This window comes from Salmo trutta, chromosome 10 (assembly GCF_901001165.1).
Source record: "Salmo trutta chromosome 10, fSalTru1.1, whole genome shotgun sequence".
Taxonomy (NCBI): domain Eukaryota; kingdom Metazoa; phylum Chordata; class Actinopteri; order Salmoniformes; family Salmonidae; genus Salmo; species Salmo trutta.
Genome location: NC_042966.1, coordinates 29,815,486 through 29,838,146, shown reverse-complemented (window position 1 = coordinate 29,838,146; position 22,661 = coordinate 29,815,486). Strand labels below are relative to the sequence as shown.

Here is a 22,661-nt window from a genome sequence, read left to right as displayed (position 1 = left end):
TGCTCATAAGGCTTCTTGATCTGAGTTCTAATTGTGCCTACCTCTGCTAACGAGTGGAATCATGAATGATTCATGTATGCTCGTTATGTTCACCAGCTCCCTTGGATTCGCCTTGTTAGCAGCACATTCATTCACCACTCTGTCCAACGAGAAACTCTGCCCGTGACATAGGCCGAGAGGTAAAACAAACTTCCTCAGCCCAGACCTACAGTGGTAAGTGGCAGAGAGTGGGATATTTTTTTTTTAATCCCTTGACTCCTTCCGTGTCAACAGACATTCCCCAAATAAAATAAAAAACCTGACTCTCGGAGAATGAGTGTACAACTGGTAAATAGTCGCTGATATTTCAGTCAGATGTCTAGCTAGATAGTTAACTCAAGGGCTCTTGCTATAGCTAGCTGGCTAGAAGGATGAAGTTAGAAGCTAACGTTGAACAGAGCATGACCTCAGCAGGAGCAGTTGACTAAAATTAAGCTAGCTATAATCAAAGGATAAGTTCTCATAATTTTTTTTTTCTTTACCGAGAGTAGTGAGATAGAAAGTGATGAGTCAGGCTGCAATAAAGGAGATACACAGAGAGAGGAAGCATTGAAGCAAGCAGGGAGAGAGGTTAGTAGTACAGTGGTTCCCAAACTTGGGGTCCCCTAAAATGTAAATAGGGTCTCATGAGATAATCTTTAATGTTATCAAACACAATAAATTGTTTCTCTTCAAATGGGTATAGGATACAACATTTTAGAGTCAACTAAGGGCCTTTTACACTGTTAAGTCACTTTCATGTCATTGTGTTGGGAGAGCCTATGGGACCTAACATTTAGTGAAATATATAGAGAATTTTTATATAAAGACAATTTAATATTATTATAATGTGCACTGAACAAAAATAAACGCAACGTGCAACAATTTCAAAGATTTTACTGAGTTACAATTCATGTAAGGAAATCAGTCAACATCATCAGTACTGACATATCACTCATGTATGTAGTAAATAAGTAGTGAAACATGTATTATTGAGTAGAACTTTTAAGGTAGTGATGAATAGTACGTTTTTAGTTCTTTTACGAGATTGTGGCAATATACTGCTATCTGCTGGCGACTAGAACAATTGCATAATAGGAACTATTACAAATTGATGGTCCTTGAAAAGAAATACTAGTGCTTGAAAAAGTACTTGAAAATCCTTGAATTTGACTTGCCATTGTCTGTACGAACCCCGTCATACGAAATGTATGATGGACATCGACAAATGAATGCATACCACATGAAACATAACGTATCATGCTAAATGGTTTGTCCTGGATTTACTATCAAAATAATACAAAATGCTCTGAGACCAGGTTGCAACTTTTGATCTACACCTCTACCCTTTCACAAACACAGGCATAAAATGCAAATATCTTTAATTTGTTTTGTTAATAACTACCACTTAAGTCATATACACATACAACACATTTAATAAATGTAGTTATATAGTTTCTTTAGTGAGTGCAGACCATTGCTGCATCTCTAGGGCCCCCTCTGAAATATTATAATTAGTAATACATTTTAGTCATTTAGCAGACACTCGTATCCAGAATGACTTACAGTAGTGAGTGCATACATTTTCGTGCTGGTCCCCCCCCCCCCCTCCCGTGGGAATCAAACCCACAGCCCTGGCGTGGCAAGTACACGGGACCATAATGTATGTGGGCTACTTCATATAACCATAAATCAATGATATTGACTTATAGAATAATAGATGAGAACACATGCTTAGCTGTGCAAAAGGACCATGGTCAGCTAGCTAGTCAACAAATGACAGGACATTTATATAATTAACCGAATTGTCTTAATTGGAAATTCATTCCAGATAGTTATTGGAAACACTATGGGTTGTTTCCCAGAGACAAATTGAGCCTTGTCCTGGACCGAAAAGCAAGCTCAATTGAGAATCTACATTGACAGTGCTTTTTATATAATAATAATATATGCCATTTAGCAGATGCTTTTATCCAAAGCGACTTAGTCATGCATGCATACAGTACATTTTATGTATGGGTGGTCCTGGGAATCAAACCCACTATCCTGGCATGCAACTGCCAAATGAGCTACAGAGGACTAGATTTAGCCTAATCTCACATGAGGTTGGTGGCACCTTAATTGGGGAGGACGGGCTTGTGGTAATGGCAGTTGCAGAACAGGTGTTTGATGCCATTCCATTTGCTCCATTCCGGCCATTATTATGAGCCATTCTCCCCTCAGCAGCCTCCTGTGCCTAATCTGTGTCCGGAAAACCAGTCCTTTTGAGTGTGTTAAATGCAAGCCTGCAAGATTATATGTGCTATTTAGTCTTTTATAAAGACAGCTTCTTCAACCTCCTGTCATTTCACAATGAATAATCTTCTGAGAGAAATGTAAAGTGCATTGTGATGGTAGGGCTGTGTGTTCGGTTGTTTGTTCTTCCAATGATAATATATTTGTTTGTTGTAGCCTAATTCTATTCTACCATGCAGGTTAGAACTAGCCTGGCTGCCAGTCTGTTTCTGCTCTCTTGTCATGTCTGGCACCCAGGCTATACAACATGTTAATATCCATACATACAGGAGTACAATAGGACCAAACAATATTATGACAGACTTAAAGGTGATAAAGAATACACAACGAACACACAATATAAAAGCACAATTGTTCATCAGCCACATGTAGATTATGTCCCTTTTAAACATTTGTCCTTGTATTGAAACAGCGAGGATGAGTTTGGTTGGCAAAAATGTCTCGGACCAAGGAAATAGGCATCCTGTGTATAGCCTCAATTCCAGGCTTCCTTACGACTAACGAGACTTGGGAGTATGGTGATGTGAGACTTGATCCTTTAAGACTTCCTTGATCATAATCATTACTGTGTTGTGCAGCCTGATTGCCCTTGTGCTTCTGTCTCAATCCACTTCTTCTCAATCTCTACCTATAAAAGGACAGACGGATACGGTTCAGTTTCATTAGGTACGGAATAATCACTAGGGCATGACAACGATAGAAGATTTTGCTACACTACAGCACATACACTATAGGACCAGCCTAGGCAAGGTCAGCTGGTGTCACAGTAATAACTACAGTATAAAAAATACCCTGATTCTGCTTGGGAAACAGATTGAAATAGAAACTAACAAAATGAAGTCTACAACAGCATTATAGATATTAAACAGCAAAAAAAATACTAAACAGTATAGATATTAAACTTGTTAACTAATAATATCTCAGGCCTTACCTGACAATGATAGTGGGTCCTACTGGTGACATGTTTCTGAGGCTGAATGTCACTCTCTGTGCCCAGTGACTTCACTCTGGTCTGTGAAACCACGGCCCCCACCATGTCACACTCCATTGTGACAAACGGGTACCAGTCACTGGGGATCTCCTGGTCTGAACCAAGCTCTAACTTACAGGAGAAGGTATGGGGATGGTCCACTGCTGTGAGGTAAAAATTAGAATGTGTAGTTAGCAATCTCTACCACTTGGGGGAGCACTATGAGCAGAATCTGAAAGATACATGTTTCCATCCTCTGGCACAATGCAAACAAATCACTGTAACATCAGTCAATTGGAATTTAATATTTAGCCAAGCAATAGTATAACAAACCATATTACTATAAATAATATGTATTGTAGCTAAACTGATTAGGGAACATAAGTTACATTTCACATAGAATATTTGGAAACATATTTCGGTAAGTTGTAAATGTAACATGTAAAATAAAGCCAATATTGTCAGAATAAGCCACCCTTCCATATGAAAATAGATCAATAGACCGCCATTATTTACATTTACATTTAAGTCATTTAGCAGACGCTCTTATCCAGAGCGACTTACAAATTGGTGCATTCACCTTAAGATATCCAGTGGAAAAACCACTTTACAATAGTGCATCTAAAGACAGCCAAACTCCTCCTCTTAGTCCTTACCCATGTTCTTAGCAGGCAGTCTGTCGATCCTCCACACGATGGCTGAGTACACATTCTCATACTTGACCGTCCCCACGGTAACCTGCATGACTGGCTGTGACTCTGAAGCGCTGACTGACCCCAGACACGCGTTCCGGTTCATCCTGGCCGTCAGTGACTTACGCCGTAGCAACGTCACTGTACGCGACACCTTCACCCAGTCCCCCGGTACCGGCACACGGATCAGGACATTCTCGCAGAGTGGCTGAGTCTCCGACACTCCGATAAATGACGGGAAGATAGCTGACATGTTGAGAAAGGCTTGGAGTTCCACGTAGGCCCCTTGGACAGTCACCACAGCTTTGACGGAGAAGGGCAGCTCGGTACTTCCCAGGGCTAATGTCTTGTAGCGCATCAGTTCTACTCTACAGGCGTCCGGAGGAGAGAACTTGAGCAGCCGGGACCTGTGGAACTCCAAGTCGTTGATGCACTTGTGGAAGTGGCAGTCGCTGATCTCCATCCAGCCCTCCAGGAGGTCATCCTGAAAGACCACAATGGCAATTAGAAGACCACAATGGAAATAGACCTATCTTGATTTTTTTGGTAATCCTGGATGATTTTACTTATGTTAAAATTGTATGTTTGTGTTGATGGGTGTTAAAATTGTGCATTGATGTGTGTGTTCAAATTGTATGTTTAGTTGTTATGCATGTTAAATGTTGTGTTTGTGTGTTGATATGCATGTTAAGAAACTAATACTAAACCTCCTCGGAGCCAGAGCCGTAACTGGCGTCGAAGCGGAGAAGCCCCAAGTCGTTGAGAGCCAGGAAGCACTCCCCTGGGCCATTGAGGAACGCCAAGCAGTGGATCCTCGTCATGGCCGCCCGGTCCATCAACACACCGTCCTTGAAAAATGTATCCTCTGATTTTAGCAAATGAGAGGTCAAGTGGCAAAAAAGGATCCTCAAGGGGCATGCAATATATACAAAATAGGAGGTAGGGAATCATTTTTATGTGAAAGATTTTAGGAAAAGACATTCATAGAAATGTATACCCTTATTATTTAGGCTATCAATGTTTTATATAATAAGTAACAGCAATTAATACATTTGTTTTTAATAACGACTGATTTTATAGCAACCCCAGGTGTAAAATAGTAAATAACTGCTACTTCTCAGAGAGAAGTATGGCTGAAAATGCATAACATTGATCTAAAATTTACCCTAGAAATAGTACTGTTAGGAGATCTGGAGAGACCGGGTCAGTCTATTACTAATATAATAATACTTTTAGTAAAAGTATTTCTCTTCAGCTCGCAATCTGTGGATTCGATTAGATAGATTGAAATTGTACATTCAACATCACAGCATAGTTGAAAGATATGTGGTGTAGAAATATGAAGAGGGTGGCCAGCAGAGATAGATGGGATGGAAGCTGAGGGTTGGGATGTGGAATTGGAGACAAGTTGGAGTGGAGTTGCTGGGCGGGAGATAGAATGATAGTCAAAGATAAAAGTAAAAAAATAAAGTCAAAATAAAACATAATAAAAAGAATGACACTGAGGGGCAGTGTTTTTACAGCTAATGCTAGTTTGCCTGAAGCTGATGTCATGCAGGTGTTTGTACACATCCATATACACACACTCTCATTCAATACACATATACGGACACACACACATGTAAATAGTGCCAGACATGAACTCAAACATAAACAGTTGGCCTTGATGTCCCTTTTTTATTTATTTTTTGCATTGTTTTCTGTTTTCCTTTTTTCTCTTTAGTTAATATTCTTGGTTGTTGGTGCATTGGGGAGGTTCTTGGGGGTGGGGAATGGAATTCATTTTTTTAATTATTATTGGGGGGTGTGGGAGGGGTCTCAGATGGTTGAGGGGCAGTTATTGGGGAACTGTGGAGGGGAGGGATCTTGGAGGATTCGAGTCCCTGTTTTTGGCCTTGAGAGATTTGTCGACGTGCCCTTATGCAGGGCATTGACCCTGGATGCTTCTGTGTGTCGCCCTGAATGGGAGTCTGTTGGATGACTGGTGCGGTGTAGTTGTTGAGCGGCTTCACTGCATGTTTTGGATATTCAATAAAAAAAAGGTCAAATTAAAAGAACATGTAATAATGCTGAAATACCAATGAACTATCATCGGATGGGGCCACAGTGTCTCCTGACCCCTCCTGTCTCAGACTCCAGTATTTATGCTGCAGTAGTTTGTGTCGGGGGGCTAGGGTCAGTCTGTCACATCTGGAGTATTTCTCTTGTCTTTTCCGGTGTCCTGTGTGAATTTAAATATGCTCTCTCTAATTCTCTCTTTTTCTCTTTCTTTCTTTTTCTCTCGGGAGGACCTGAGCCCTAGGACCATGCCTCAGGACTACCTGACATGATGACTCCTTGCAGTCCCCAGTCCACCTGGCCGTGCTGCTGCTCCAGTTTCAACTGTTCTGCCTGCGGCTATGGAACCCTGACCTGTTCACCGGACGTGCTACCTGTCCCAGACCTGCTGTTTTCAACTCTCTAGAGACAGCAGGAGCGGTAGAGATACTCTCAATGATCAGCTATGAAAAGCCAACTGACATTTACTCTTGAGGTGCTGACTTGTTGCACCCTCGACAACTACTGTGATTATTATTATTTGACCATGCTGGTCATTTATGAACATTTGAACATCTTGGCCATGTTCTGTTATAATCTCCACCCGGCACAGCCAGAAGAGGACTGGCCACCCCTCATAGCCTGGTTCCTCTCTAGGTTTCTTCCTAGGTTTTGGCCTTTCTAGGGAGTTTTTCCTAGCCACCGTGCTTCTACACCTGCATTGCTTGCTGTTTGGGGTTTTAGGCTGGGTTTCTGTACAGCACTTTGAGATATCAGCTGATGTAAAAAGGGCTATATAAATACATTTTATTTTATTTGAAACTACACTAGCAAAGTTACATTTCTTGACCAAAATGTGTGTGCTTGAGTCAACTGTCTTACAGTAGTTGTATGGTAGTGGAAGAAGAAGTACATGCACCTTGTCCAGCTGTACCCAGAGGTGGTCTGTGATCTGCAGTGTCATCTCCTGTTCGTCGTAGTGTCTTTTCTGCAACAGCGGCGGCGCCAGCCTGAGAAGCTCCTCCTCCATAGTTTCGAAGAGGTCCTCCATGTCGCTGTGTTCCGTGGTTCCAAACTTCAGCAGCTGCTCCACCTCTGCCTCGTGTGACACCTCCAGCTTCAAATCAAACTTTATGCATTTAAAATCGCAAAACACAGTAAAACAATACGATGACATCTATAACAGTAATATCATTGATTGATTAAACGCCAAGCTCCAAAGGTGTGTTTTAAATGTGATTTGAAAACCTCAATTGTGCCCCCCCCATTACCTTGGGGTGGTAGCGCTTCTTCTCTGTGTAAGACACATGCTCCACCTTCACTGTCTGGATCTTGCGAGGCTCTCCGTTGCTCTCCAGCTTGAGATCTGACAACCTGCAGTGAGGCTGCAGCTGGAACTCTTTGAAGGGCTTCTCCAGTCCTTTCTCATAGTACATCTGGAGCACGCCTCCAGACAGCAGACGCAGGTAAATGGGGCCCCACTGTCGGGACGACATTCGGTTTTTCTTCTCTGGGATCCTCAGCATTAAAGACCAGCCGTCTCTCTTCTCGCTACGGAACAGACCGTGAGAGACGAAAGCTGGTGAAGGTCCCTCCTTGACCACCTCCCTGTCTCTTACTCCTCTCCTCCCCCCTCTATCCATCCCTACTCCTTCCTCTGTGTCATTGTCTTCCTCGGCCCGCAGCCCCTCCAGCTTGTGGCAGATGTAGGAGTAGGAGCTCTGGAGGTGGTCTGGTCGAGGAGGCTCGTTGCCGTCTTTCGTCCGGATGAAGAAGCGAGGCAGACTAGAACCTCCAGCCTCGGAGTCAGAAGATGAGCTCCCAGAGTCCACACTATGCCCACCAGCCCCCTCCCAGAATGGGTTGAAATGTCCTGGGTCCCCCTGGAAGGAGGGGAAGGTACTGGGGCCATCGGAGACGGAGACGTCACCCTGGGGATGTGTGGTGGTGCCGGTAGTGGTGGCCTGGTCTGGGCCAGGGGGAGAAGAAGAATAAGGCACAGAGGCAGAGGATGAACTGGAAAAACTACGGAAGAAATCGTGCTGATCCCAGGGCCTGCAATGGAAAGGTAACGCGCCAGTAGGAGGAACCTCCCTCACCGGAGTGCAAAGAGGAGTGTTGCAGGGCACACAGGAACTTCCATTGAGGTTAAAGTGCATTGTAGGGGAGCTGGATTCAAGGGAACTGCTGAAGATCCAGGATGGATCTCCCACTGGGGGCAGTATCAGCTTTAGTCCATTGGGACGGGGGATTGTCTTTAACCCTGTCGTTGTCACACTACCTGGGGCTGTCTTCAGGGGTGTAGAGGCAAAGGAAGTGGGTGAACTTGTCTTTGCCCCTGGTGACTTCAGGGGTGTTGAGGCCAACTTTGTCCCACTCTCTGGTATCTTCAAGGGGGTTGAGGCAAAAGAAGGAGACGTAGATGTTCTCCCCTCATCCTCGAAGGTCACCCAGTTTGGATTGTTCACGGAGCACATGGCTTTGGTTGTTTAGTGTCAAGGTTCAAGTCAGCACTTCCTGCTTCTGTTGTTGGCGTTATCCTCAGACTCCGCCACAGGGGTCTTCCCTTCTGAAACACTGAACAGAACATGGTCATAGATTAGAACACACAGTATCAGCAAATAATATTTTTCTGTAGAATCTACAGTTATTATATATTGATGCATTTGCTTTGAAAGATATCAGGCATCTCTTGTTTACACCAAGAAATTATCCTACAGTGTCCCCTAGTGAGCATTCTGGCCTAAGAGACATCTACAGTTAGTGTTGCCAGATAGGGTCGTTTCATAATCTACATTTGAGCTACTTTTAGTAGATTGGAGGGGGATTTTGGCTCAGTCAGTGCAGTTAGATGATGTCCCCTCTCAGCCAATCGGCGACATTACATTTCCCACATGACTGTTGGTTTAATTATTTAATGGCTGGTGTGTTGGTATGGTGGCGCGTTTCTTTTTTCCTTTTTATTTGTGGCAATTCAGCAAATAGCTCCATGTGGAAATATTTACAATAATGCACTTTGTGCTAGGAATAAATTCAAGTAAAATACATAAGAGGGGAGGAAAATTATATAGTACTGCTCTTTGCTGTGTCTAAGTGTCTTGTCAACCACACACACTCCATGTGTTCTCTCACTGGAATTGAGTAGGATAAATATAGAAGCACTGAATATGCTAGTGGACACTGCTGAGTAACATTTGGCTAAACGCTACAGCTGCAGCCTTGTTGAATGAAAAGGCAGAGAGGTACAGCTCTGCTCTGTCAGCCACTACCAGAGGAATTGGGGTCAATTTCAATTTGGGTTGAACTTCAGGCGTCAGCCCCCTCCTATTCAAAGGTGGTGAAATTTGGAATAAATTGGAGTTGGAATAAAATGTAGGGTTTTGGAACTTGTAGATAAATTGTGATGGATGAAAATACCATGCTCTGGTAGGAAATGTAGAAGATGGAACTGAATTGGAGGGATTGGGTGGAGGGGAACCCAAAGCCTGGGTAGGATTCAGGAAACGTGTCACTGGCACTCGAGCAGAGAACCAATCATCCTCTTTATTCGCCATCAGTATGAAGCCATCTGTGATAACTAGGCTGTGGAACACTGGAACAGCTGGTGTGAGGGTTCTGGATTATTTAACAGCTGGTGAGATATGAGGCACAGACACTACTGTGCTGTGGTGTAATGGGAATTGGAAAATCCAAGCATAATGAATGTCCTCATAGGACTTAATTAGTTACACCTCCATATACACACACACATATATATATATATATATATATACACTGCTCAAAAAAATAAAGGGAACACTTACATTGTGTTGTTTAACTCCAAGTCAATCACACTTCCGTGAAATCAAACTGTCCACTTAGGAAGCAACACTGATTGACAATAAATGTCACATGCTGTTGTGCAAATGGAATAGACAACAGGTGGAAATTATAGGCAATTAGCAAGACACCCCCAATAAAGGAGTGGTTCTGCAGGTGGGGATCACAGACCACTTTTCAGTTCCTATGCTTCCTGGCTGATGTTTTGGTCACTTTTGAATGCTGGCGGTGCTTTCACTCTAGTGGTAGCATGAGACGGAGTCTACAACCCACACAAGTGGCTCAGGTAGTACAGCTCATCCAGGATGGCACATCAATGCGAGCTGTGGCAAGAAGGTTTGCTGTGTCTGTCAGCGTAGTGTCCAGAGCATTGAGGCGCTACCAGGAGACAGGCCAGTACATCAGGAGACGTGGAGGAGGCCGTAGGAGGGCAACAACCCAGCAGCAGGACCGCTACCTCCGCCTTTGTGCAAGGAGGAGCAGGAGAAGCACTGCCAGAGCCCTGCAAAATGACCTCCAGCAGGCCACAAATGTGCATGTGTCTGCTCAAACGGTCAGAAACAGACTCCATGAGGGCCCGACATCCACAGGTGGGGGTTGTGCTTACAACCCAACACCGTGCAGGACGTTTGGCATTTGCCAGAGAACACCAAGATTGGCAAATTCGCCACTGGCGCTCTGTGCTCTTCACAGATGAAAGCAGGTTCACACTGAGCATGTGACAGACGTGACAGAGTCTGGAGACGCTGTGGAGAACGTTCTGCTGCCTGCAACATCCTCCAGCATGACCGGTTTGGTGGTGGGTCAGTCATGGTGTGGGGTGGCATTTCTTTGGAGGGCTGCACAGCCCTCCATGTGCTCGCCAGAGGTAGCCTGACTGCCATTAGGTACCGAGATGAGATCCTCAGACCACTTGTGAGACCATATGCTGGTGCGGTTGGCCCTGGGTTCCTCCTAATGCAAGACAATGCTAGACCTCATGTGGCTGGAGTGTGTCAGCAGTTCCTGCAAGAGGAAGGCATTGATGCTATGGACTGGCCCGCCCGTTCCCCAGACCTGAATCCAATTGAGCACATCTGGGACATCATGTCTCGCTCCATCCACCAACGCCACGTTGCACCACAGACTGTCCAGGAGTTGGCGGATGCTTTAGTCCAGGTCTGGGAGGAGATCCCTCAGGAGACCATCCGCCACCTTATCAGGAGCATTCCCAGGCGTTGTAGGGAGGTCAAACAGGCACATGGAGGCCACACACACTACTGAGCCTCATTTTCACTCGTTTTAAGGACATTACATCAAAGTTGGATCAGCCTGTAGTGTGGTTTTCCACTTTAATTTTGAGTGTGACTCCAAATCCAGACCTCCATGGGTTGATAAATTTGATTTCCATTGATTATTTTTGTGTGATTTTGTTGTCAGCACATTCAACTATGTAAAGAAAAAAGTATTTAATAAGATTATTTCTTTCATTCAGATCTAGGATGTGTTGTTTAAGTGTTCCCTTTATTTTTTTGAGCAGTGTATATATATACATATATACACACATATACATATATACACACATATACATATTATATATATATATATATATATATATATATATATATATATATATATATATATATATATATACACACACACACACACACACACACACACACATACATACATACATACATACATACATACATACATACATACATACATACATACATACATACATACATACATACATACATACATGCATACATACATACATACATACATACATACATACATACATACATACTACAAGACCAAAAGTATGTGGACACCTGCTTGTTGAACATCTCATTCCAAAATCATGGGCATTAATATAGAGTTGGTGCTGCCTTTGCTGCTATAACAGCCTCCACTCTTCTGGGAAGGCTTTCCACTAGATGTTGGAACATTGCTGCAGGGAAATGTTTCCATTCAGCCACAGGAGCATTAGTTAGGTTGGGCGCTGATGTTGAGTGATTAGGTCTGGCTCGCAGTCGGCATTCCAATTCATCCCAAAGGTGTTTGATGGGTTTGAGGTCAGGGTTCTGTGCAGGCCAGTCAAGTTCTTCCACACCAATCTCAACAAACCATTTATGTATGGACCTCGCTTTGTGCACAGGGGCATTGTCATGCTGAAACAGGAAAGGGCCTTCTCCAGATTTGTATGCTGCAGCATTAAGATTTCCCTTCACTGGAACTACGGGGCCTAGCCCGAACCATGAAAAACAGCCCCAGACCAGTAATCCTCCTCCACCAACCTTTACAGTTGGCACTATGTATTTGGGCAGGTAGCGTTCTCCAGCCATCCGCCAAACCCAGATTTGTCCGTCGGACTGCCAGATGGTGAAGCGTGATTCATCAATCCAGAAAATGCGTTTCCAATGAGTCCAATGGCGGCGAGCTTTACACCATTCCAGCTGACGCTTGGCATTGCGCATGGTGATCTTAGGCTTGTGTGCGGCTGCTCGGCCATGGAAACCCATTCCATGAAGCTCTCGACGAACAGTTCTTGTGCTGACGTTGCTTCCAGAGGCTGTTTGAAGCTTGTTAGTGAGTGTTGCAACTGAGGACAGGCGATTTGTACGTGCTTCAGCACTCTGCGTTCCCGTTCTGTGAGCTTGTGTGGCTTACCACTTCGTGGCTGAACCGTTGTCGCTCCTAAACGTTTTCACTTCACAATTACAACACTTACAGTTGAACGGGGCAGTTCTAGCAGTGCGTAAATTTGACAGACCTTTTGGAAAGGTGTCATCCTATGACGGTGCCGTGCTGAAAGTCAATGAGCTCTTTAGTATGGCCATTCTACTGCCAGTGTTTGTCTATGGAGATTGCATGGCTGTGTGGTCTATTTTTATACACCTGTCTGCAACGGGTGTGGCTGAAATAGCCAAATCCACTCATTTGAAGGGGTGTCCACATACTTTTGTATATATAGTGTACTGTAAACCTCATTCCCAGACTAATTGCTAGAGAAAGAGCCAGATGGTGGAAAAATCTAATACAATGATTACTGCATAGCCTATTATGTGGTAGCAGTTTCTTAAGAGCTGTGGAAATATAGCCTGGTCCCAGATCTGATTTGCAAGACATCACTAACAGATCTGGGACCAGGCTATTTCGAAATATAGGCTAGTACATTATCCTGAGCTCTGATGTCATTCATGTCCTCCACCCTAGCCTCGACCCCAGCTGTTAAAGATTTCCAAGTTAGAGAATATGTCAGAATGGAGAGCAGACACGCTGTAATCAACATACCATCTAGCAATTGATTCCCAGTCAACCTCAGCGGCCAATTGTGCCTTGGCTGTGACACCCTGGCAACACTGCTCTTGCCAGCAGCAACAGCAGCAGCAATGACAGTAGTAACATCCAGACAGAGGCAGATCAACTGGTTTCAATCTGTATCTGTCACAGCCACCGACCTCACCACAGAGATAGAGGCCTAACTTACATTACATTTACCACAGTCAATGGGTTAAATGTAGTAGGGCAAGGTTCCCTTGATGCTATAACGAAGTCTATGGATGGAGCTCAGGGGCTGTAGGAACCCAAGGGAGCATCTCAGAGTAGGAATGCTGATCTAGGATCAGTTTTTCATTTTAGATCATAATGAATCAACGGGTATGTTTATTTTACAAATAATTTCCTGCAATTCTACAGTTTGACATGACTTAAAATACCCCTCTAGAGGCATAATGAGGGGTATTTTGAAAACAGTATAAGTGGAAAGAAAACCACTAACTTCCTGCATTTCAACACGTTTTGCCATAGGGCAGAGAATTTTTTTTACTGTTTTATAGCTGATCTCATGCTATTCACCACATTTTGTCATGAAGATTAGACATCATTTTGTAGTTTTAAAGTTCATTTCCTTCTACTCTACACATTTTGTCATGAGACAGAGACAATGTTGCAGTTTAAGTAACTTTCCAGTGAAAATCTCACTTTTAAAAGTTAATATTCTCTTAACTCATACCCAAATAATGTTGTTGACTCCTCTTATACTCGTGTTTTGTGGCCAACACATAAGTTGGAGGGGGAAAAAAACACTTAAAAAGCCCCACCTCAAACGTGTATCTCAAACAGACACTTTAAAAAATGCTTGCTATCTCCTGAGGATGATGTCATCCTCCTGAGCAGGATGAGCTGGCCAATCAGTGGTCTACTGACATTAATATTTTTTATGACCGCTATATACGCCCACACCATTCTGTTGTTGGGGTTCACCCACACCATTCCTACACAGAAAAGCTGCTTTTGAACATACTTAATTACAATTTTTTTGTAAAGAACTATTTTACTCATATTGTAGTTAATTATGTCATATTTCATAGAAATCTGGAAACACTGGACAGTTACTTTAAAGGTTGACTTTGGTCAAAAACAACTCCTTTAAACTGTATAACTGATCAATGCACCATCATACCAGGTCATTTAATGCTTAAAAACAAAAAAAAAGTTAGGAATAAGATATTTCGCTACAGAAGTGTAATTTCTTACTGATTTCTACAGCTTCCGCCCAAAAACAAATCCTGTGAAATAACATCAACACATACTGGAGAAGTTGCTGTCTAGCTACAAGTGGCTAGCTTAGCTAACAAACTAGCTACATCGGTCATGGCTTGCATGAGAGCTGGGTCATTAAAATGAGGACCATCCTCTCCCTCCTTCTTATGGACTCACTGATCTAGCAGTGCTTCAATAACCTTGTAGACGACAGGCTAAGTAAGCAATGGATCCAGCAGTGCTTCAGCCTTAAAGTCACATTCTCCAATTGTTCCTGCTGTTTAATGGTCATTTAAATTAATCCCATTGATTCAGGCCTGTTGAAATGACAGAATGTGGACTTTAGGGAGGAAGAACCTTGTATTGAGGCTAACTGAACCTTGCTCCAGTCTAATGCTGGCAACTCCTGCAGTTCACTTCCAAACAGTACTGCCACCTCCATCAGCCTGTTCCAAAGAGATGGAGCAGAGAAATACCCTGGTCCTAGATGTATTGTCACGCTAGCAGGAGTTCTGACCAGGCTAGCAGCAGGGGGAATGAAAGGTTACTAAATCTACAAAGGCAGAAAAGAACAGACATTCTAATCATTCCTAAGGGACAGAGCAGCATGCACACAGGAAATACCAGCCTGCTCTCTACTGCTTCTGCACAAACATACACCATATATACACACACACACACACACACACACACAGAGCAAACATCAACTCAATGTCAGTCTCGGTCAATGGGTTCACATACACTGTAAATGACAGTGATTACACTGTACTGTACACTACCGTTCAAGAGTTTGGGGTCACTTAGAAATGTCCTTGTTTTTTAAAGAAAATCACATTTTTGTCCATTAAAATATAAAATTGATCAGAAATACAATGTAGGCATTGTTAATGTTGTAAATTACTATTGTAGCTGGAAACGGCAGATTGTTAATGGAATATCTACATAGGCGTACAGAGGCCCATTATCAGCAACCATCACTCCTGTGTTCCAATGGCACGTTGTGTTAGTTAATCATTAGAAAACCCGTTTGAAATTGTTAGCACAGCTGAAAACTATTGTTCTGATTTAAAAAGGCAATAAAACTGGCCTTCTTTAGACTAGTTGAGTATCTGGAGCATCAGCATTTGTGGGTTCGATTACAGACTCAAAATGGCTAGAAACAAAGACCTTTCTTCTGAAACTCGTTAGTCTATTCTTGTTCTGAGAAATAATGGCTATTCCATGTGAGAAATTGCCAAGAAACTGACGATCTGGTACAACACTGTGTACTACTCCCTTCACAGAACAGCGCAAACTGGCTCTAACCAGAATAGAAAGAGGAGTGGGAGGCTCCGGTGCACAACTGAGCAAGAGGACAAGTATATTAGATTGTCTAGTTTGAGAAACAGACGCCTCACAAGTCCTCAACTGGCAGCTTCATTAAATAGTACCCGCAAAACACCAGTCTCAACGTCAACAGTGAAGAGGCGACTCTGGGATGCTAGCCTTCTAGGCAGAGTTCCTCTGTCCAGTGTGTGTTCTTTTGCCCATCTTAATATTTTCTTTTTATTGGCCAGTCTGAGATATGGCTTTTTCGTTGCAACTCTGCGTAGAAGGCCAGCATCCCGGAGTCGCCTCTTCACTGTTGACGTTGAGACTGGTGTTTTGCGGATACTATTTAATGAAGCTGCCAGTTGAGGACACAAAATGTAATCTGTGTCCGGAAACCACCCCTTACTATATGAAACTCTTTTGTCGGCATGTAGCCTAGCGGTTAAGATAGTTGGGCCAGTAACAAAGTTCACTGGTTGAATCCCCGAACCGACTAGGTGAAAAATCTGCCGACGTGCCCTTGAGCAAGGCACTTAACCCTAATTGCTCATGTAAGTTGCTCTGGATAAAAGTGTCTGCTAAATGACTAAAATGTAAATGTTGTAAGGGCAAGCATCCTCAGTGGTCTAATTAAGAAGAAGTATATGTTCATAATGTTCGCATGATATGATAGCTCGCTTTCCAGTAATGTTTGTCTCACATGATATAAATCATCCTTTTATAATGACTTGAAGTGGGAGAAAGACAGCCCTTGTCCCCATGAATCAAGATATTGTGAGACGCCAAGTCCAAAGCACCTACAAGATAGCTATTGAACTTTTTAACTCTAGGTTATGTATTTTCTGGCAGAGATTCTTTCCAAACAGTCACAAGACAATGACTTGATGAGTGAGAGACAAAAAAGCCGAATTTAGAAAAGAGATGAGACTTCCCTTGTTAAATAAAGAACTGTCTGGTTGTCTAGTCTTTAAAACTATGTCAGACACTTGCTGCAGAAGTGAGTTGAGTGAGTCACAAACCGATTTATTTTCTTACTTGATCCATAGCTATTCCTACTTGCATCCATAGCTTTGTCTATGAATTATTTGAGAGTGGTAACATTTCTCCAGCCCCATCACTCAGCTGTTTATCAAAACAAGTGGTCATATTCCAGATTGCCCCTTTAAAGGTTGTCATCGTGACCTTATTTAACGTGTTCAGCCAGTGGAAATGTACATGAATGCCTATTAGACTACTGTCTTCTTGAGCGTTTTATAGTATCGTATTTGCTTCCGAACTTTGAAAGAATACTTAATAGCAGAATAAACAATGTAATCTGGAATCAAATACTCCCTGCTATGACTAAAGAAGAGATTCATGCCCCCTACAAGTGCTGCTGTGCCCTGCTATGCCCCCTGCTACTTTGCTGAATTCACGCATTTCAACAGGGAATAAAATATAGTTCCTACAGTACCTTTGCAAAAACGGTGTCGTTTGTGAAGTTCTGGGTATTCTTATGATGTCTTTTTCCATCTTGATTATGACCAAATGTAAACAGAGTGTTGATGTAAACATAAGATAAACACTCTATGATCCGTAGATCTTGATAATGCCTTTATAGCCATCAGTGTTGACCCTGTGCTGACACCGTGTCCTCTAGACGTCCCACAGGCAACTTAGATCAGCATGGCTTGATTAGAACAAATCAATGACTTGATAAAAGGGCCAATCTGCAGGTCGAATGAAAACAAAGGGGACACAGCTGAGGGATGGCGCTGGAGAAATGTAACCACTCAAACTCCTGAACAGATCAGCTTTAATATTGCCGATATACTGAACAAAAATACAAACGCAACATGTAAAGTGTTGGTCCCATGTTTCATGAGCTGAAATAAAAGATCCCAGAAATGTTCCATATGCACAAAAAGCTTATTTCTCGCAACTTTTCTACACAAATTTGTTTACATCCGTTTTAGTGAGCATTTCTCCTTTGCCAAGATAATTAATCCACCAGACAGATGTGGCATATCAAGAAGATGATTAAACAGCATGATCATTACACAGGTGCACCTTGTGCTGGGGGCAATAAAAGGTCACTCTAAAATGTGCAGTTTTGTCACACAACACAATGCCACAGATGTCTCAAGTTGAGGGATCGTGCAGTTGGCATGCTGACTGCAAGAATGTCCACCAGAGCTGTTGCCAGAGAATTTAATGTTCATTTCTCTACCATAAGCTGCCTCCAACGTCATTTTAGAGAATTTGGCAGTATGTCCAACCAGCCTCACAACCGCAGACCACATGTAACCACGCCAGCCCAGGACATCCACATCCGGCTTCTTCACCTGCGGGATCATCTGATACCAGCCACCTGGACAGCTGATGAAACTGTGGGTATGCACAACCAAATAATTTTTGCACAAACTGTCAGAAACCGTCTCAGGGAAGCTCATCTGCATGCTCATCGTCCTCACCAGGGTCTTAACTGACTGCAGTCCGGCGTTGTAACCGACTTCAGTGGGCAAATGCTCATCTTCGATGGCCACTGGCACGCTGGAGAAGTGTGCTCTTCACGGATGAATCCCAGTTTCAACTGTACCGGGTAAATGGCAGACAGTGCCTATGGCGTCGTGTGGGCGAGCGGTTTGCTGATGTCAACGTTATGACAGATTGCCCCATGGTGGCATTGGGGTTACGGTATGGGCAGGCATAAGCTACAGACAACAAACACAATTGCATTTTATCGACGACAATTTGAATGCACAGAGATACCGTGATGAGATCCTGAGGCCCATTCATCCACTGCCATCACCTCATGTTTCAGCATGATAATGCACGGCACCATGTCACAAGGATCTGTACACAATTCCTGGAAGTTGAAAATGTCCCAGTTCTTCCATATCCTGCATACTCACCAGACATATCACATATTAAGCATGTTTGGGATGCTCTGGTTTGACGTGTACGACAGCGTGTTCCAGTTCCAGACAACATCCAGCAACTTTGCACAGCCATTGAAGAGTGGGACAACATTCCACTGGCCACAATCAACAGTCTGATCAACTCTATGCAAAGGACATGTGTCGTGCTGCATGAGGAAAATGGTGGTCACACCAGATACTCACTGGTTATTTGATCCAGAAGTAAACTAACGGACAAGAATACTTCTATTTACAGCTATTTTCCCTTATATCTATGGTATCTGTAGTTAAATAATTATACCTATTCCTAATTTCCTCTTCAAGTGCTTGATTTTCACCCATAGCGGCCAATCCACCATCATTCTGATCTTAACCCCAACCCTCCGATGTCCACACATTAGCCCATCTTTCCCAGTATAATGCCATTTTGCAATTTCCTTTTGCAATACATCCCTCCATTTTACTATGATGTCTTACAAGGGTCCTGAACCTCCCTATTTGTAAAATGTCTTCCGATATTGCCCTAAAACTACATACTTTACCCAAGAGTATAATGATATTTCCCATTGACTGATCGTGGTTTTTCAGATCCCCCTAACAATACAGTTTTCAGGTCCATCTGAACCCTGATATTATGACATAACCATTCCTGGACCTGACTCCAAAAGACAGCAACTGATGGACAGTGCCAGAAAATATTTTCTATTGATTCTGTTTCCTCGTGGCAAAGTCTACACAAGGCTGACTTTTCAATGCCCCATATATTTTTATATATATATAAAAAATGTTTTGGAAATGTAACCTTTATTTAACTAGGCAAGTCAGTGAAGAACAAATTCTTATTTACAATGACGGCCTACCACGGCCAAACCCGGACAATGTTGTGCCAATTGTGCGCCGCCCTATGGGACTCACAATCACGGCCGGATGTGATACAGCCTGGATTCAAACCAGGGACTGTAGTGACGCCTCTTGCACTGAGATGCAGTGCCTTAGACCGCTGTGCCACTCTGGAGCAAAGGATCTTAATTTGAGCCAGTTTGCTACAGCAGGAAAATAATCCAGCAGCAACAGGAAATGTGAAATATTATGTGGATTATATTTAATGACCATTCTTGTAGGGGTTTATGCATTTTTCAGAAGGGAACATTTCATATTGGAAATTAAACTTCAGAAGCCTTTTAAAACCTCAAATAATATGTTACAAGTTAATACAAGTTAAATATTTCCTGCATTTAAGGAAAGTAATCCTGCAACAGGGTGATCAAATTCAGATCCTACATTTAAGTTACAACTACTATTGTTTATCAACCAATAAATGCTTAGCAGGCACTATGTGTGGACACCATCCTGCTTTAAAAGCGTCTCTGCTATAGCTGACGTATTGCTTTTGAGTGACATAAGCCAAGTCTATATGTCCAGTGTACAAGAATGTATATTTGAGTGGCATCTGACCTAGTGGTTTGAAGATTGACATATAATGAGACAACAAAATGCTGCATTTTGGTCCTACGGCATCCTTCTGTGAAACGGTGCATAGCGACAATCGTTGTTTTTCCATGTTTTGCTACAACGCAGACTGTGCATTGGTCTCGGTAACAATTCAACCGTGCTGTGATCGTCCATGACTCATTACCGCCGGAGGAACTCTGGTCTCAACATCAGGACAGGAACGATGTTGTTTTGCAATGCAATGTCACGAAAGGAGAATGAGGCTATCCTACCAGTGCATTTGTTGTATTGTCATTCGACCTATGACTTTCGTTGTAGTTTGTCAGCAAAGAATGACAGTTTTTTTTTTTAAATGGTTAATTATATGCTACCGTTATAAACGCAAATTCCACTCGTGGTCAAGATTTGCCACTAAGAATATAATACCATTTTTATAGAATAAACAACTTTGCACAGTGTGTGGTAACAAGTTGTCCCCAAAACAGAAGTTAGCTATTGTTGTAGCCTTGCTTGCTTCTTCTACAGTAGGTTGTTTTGACGGAGCAAGGAGATGGAAGTTGTCAATTGACTCTGGTGGAAACTTGCAACGAAACAAAAAAATACTCACGTTCTACACAAATCCCGAAATAACAACAATCAGGTCATGATTCTTATTTTCCGTTAAAACAGTATAAATCCCAAAATGCGAGGCCGACAGGTTTCTCTCAAAATGGCAGAGGGAGAGAGAAAATGCAGCCGATTTGCCTCCCGTTAACGGGACGTCCCTGCTAGAGAAGTGAAGTGGAGCGAGTGAAGGAATGAACGGAGGATGCCCATATTCTCCTCCCACATCTCATCTGGCCGAATGATGACGATGCTTTTGGTGTGACAGGGAGTTTGTTTTTGCCAATGTTATGAGTGGCCGGTGAAGTAGACAAAGCTTATGGTTTGACTACAATAACACACGATAAAACATCAGGCTGCAATGTTGCGAGCGCAAAGAGCCATTAGCCCACTTCAACATTACGAGTAGATAGCCTAGTTGGAAGCTTTATGAATATAATCTTTTTTTGTTGATTTCCACCATCTAAGTAAAACGGTAATGAATAAGTAGTAAAGCACATTCTAGAAATTCTGACTCTTTTTTTACGTTCCAGGTGAGACATTTAGAAGTTGGATTAGGACAAGGACAGGGTTGTCTGTCAAAGAACCTCGTTCCACCCCAGTCAACTCACTCACACACTGATTAGGACAAGGTTGCCTGTCAATGAACCTCTTCCCTAGCCCTGTCAACTTGTTTACATCACAGTAGGCTAGGCCTAGTTACAAGCTATGAAGACTGGAGAGACTATAAATTATGACCAAAGAGAAAAATCTGAAGTGAGAGAGATTTGAGCGGAGATGGAGAGTTAGAGCTGAATTCTGGCAGACATGTTCATATGACTCCATGATAAAAAAGGGTGGTGGTTCACACAGTGACAGAGGTCTGATGCTAGGGTGGGACAATAAGGCGTGGTTGACTAGAGATTACTCACCAAGGGAGGGGTCAGCGGTAGGATGGGAGATAATTAAAGAGTTGAAGATAACTGTCATTGAAGTGCTTTCATCTGGAGCTGGTCCAGACAAGAATCACACTCACTTACACACACACACACACACAAGCAAGCAAAAGTACACGCATGCAAAAGGGGCACTCTCGCACACACAAACACACTAAATTAAACCAATATCAACACAAACTGAAGTGGTTTTCCTCTGTTCCCCGGGCGCCGAAGACGTGGTTGTCGATTAAGGCAGCTCCCTGCACCTCTGATTCAGAGGGGTTGGGTTAAATGCGGAAGACATTCAGTTGTACAACTAACTAGGTCTCCCCCTTTCCTTTCTGTTCTGTGTGATAAAAGATGAGTGGAGGAGGGGGGATAAACGGGATAACATAGCACTTTTCACAGAGAGGAGGAGGAGGATGGCTATGGGGTTATGGCCAACCTTCAGCCTAACACAATACAAGGTAATTTTGCCCCTTGGGAACAGACCCAAAATGAACACAATGCAAACAGAGAGAGGTAGTATTTGGATGAGAACATTGTCACAGAGAGAGTAAAGGTGGTAGTTGGATGAGAACAATTAGTCAGAGAGAGAGAAGAGAGGTAGTAGTTAGATGAGGACATTCAAACAGAGAGAGAAGAGAGGTAGTAGTTAGATGAGGACATTCAAACAGAGAGAGAAGAGATGTAGTAGTTGGATGAGAACATTCAGTCACAGAGAGAGAAGAGAGGTAGTAGTTAGATGAGGACATTCAAACACAGAGAGAGAGAAGAGAGGTAGTAGTTGGATGAGAACATTCAGTCAGAGAGAGAGAAGAGACGTAGTAGTTGGATGAGAACATTCAGTCAGAGAGAGAGAAGAGACGTAGTAGTTGGATGAGAACATTCAGTCAGAGAGGGAGCAGAGACGTAGTAGTTGGATGAGAACATTGTCACCGAGAGAGAGAAGGGCGGCAGGTAGCCTAGTGTTTAGAGTGGTGGGCCAGTAACCGAAAGGTTGCTGGATCGAATCCCCGAGCTGACAAGGAAAAAATATGTAGTTAAGCCCCTGAGCAAGGCAGTTAACCCACTGTTCCCCGGGCGCCGAAGACATGGATGTCGATTAAGGCAGGCCCCC

The 22,661-nt window shown here is 43.0% G+C and overlaps 1 protein-coding gene across 1 annotated transcript; it reads right to left on the bottom strand.

Annotated features, from left to right (window-relative positions):
* Positions 1 to 898: 898 nt before the first annotated feature.
* Positions 899 to 20,818, bottom strand: LOC115201549 (stonin-1). Its single transcript, XM_029765268.1, has 7 exons — positions 20,629 to 20,818; positions 7,284 to 8,589; positions 6,932 to 7,129; positions 4,683 to 4,823; positions 3,940 to 4,459; positions 3,245 to 3,447; positions 899 to 2,941 (listed from the first exon to the last, which is right to left on the bottom strand). The coding sequence occupies exons 2-7, from the start codon at positions 8,487 to 8,489 to the stop codon at positions 2,876 to 2,878; spliced, it is 2,334 nt and encodes a 777-aa protein (XP_029621128.1). The 5' UTR covers positions 8,490 to 8,589; positions 20,629 to 20,818; the 3' UTR covers positions 899 to 2,875.
* Positions 20,819 to 22,661: the final 1,843 nt, after the last annotated feature.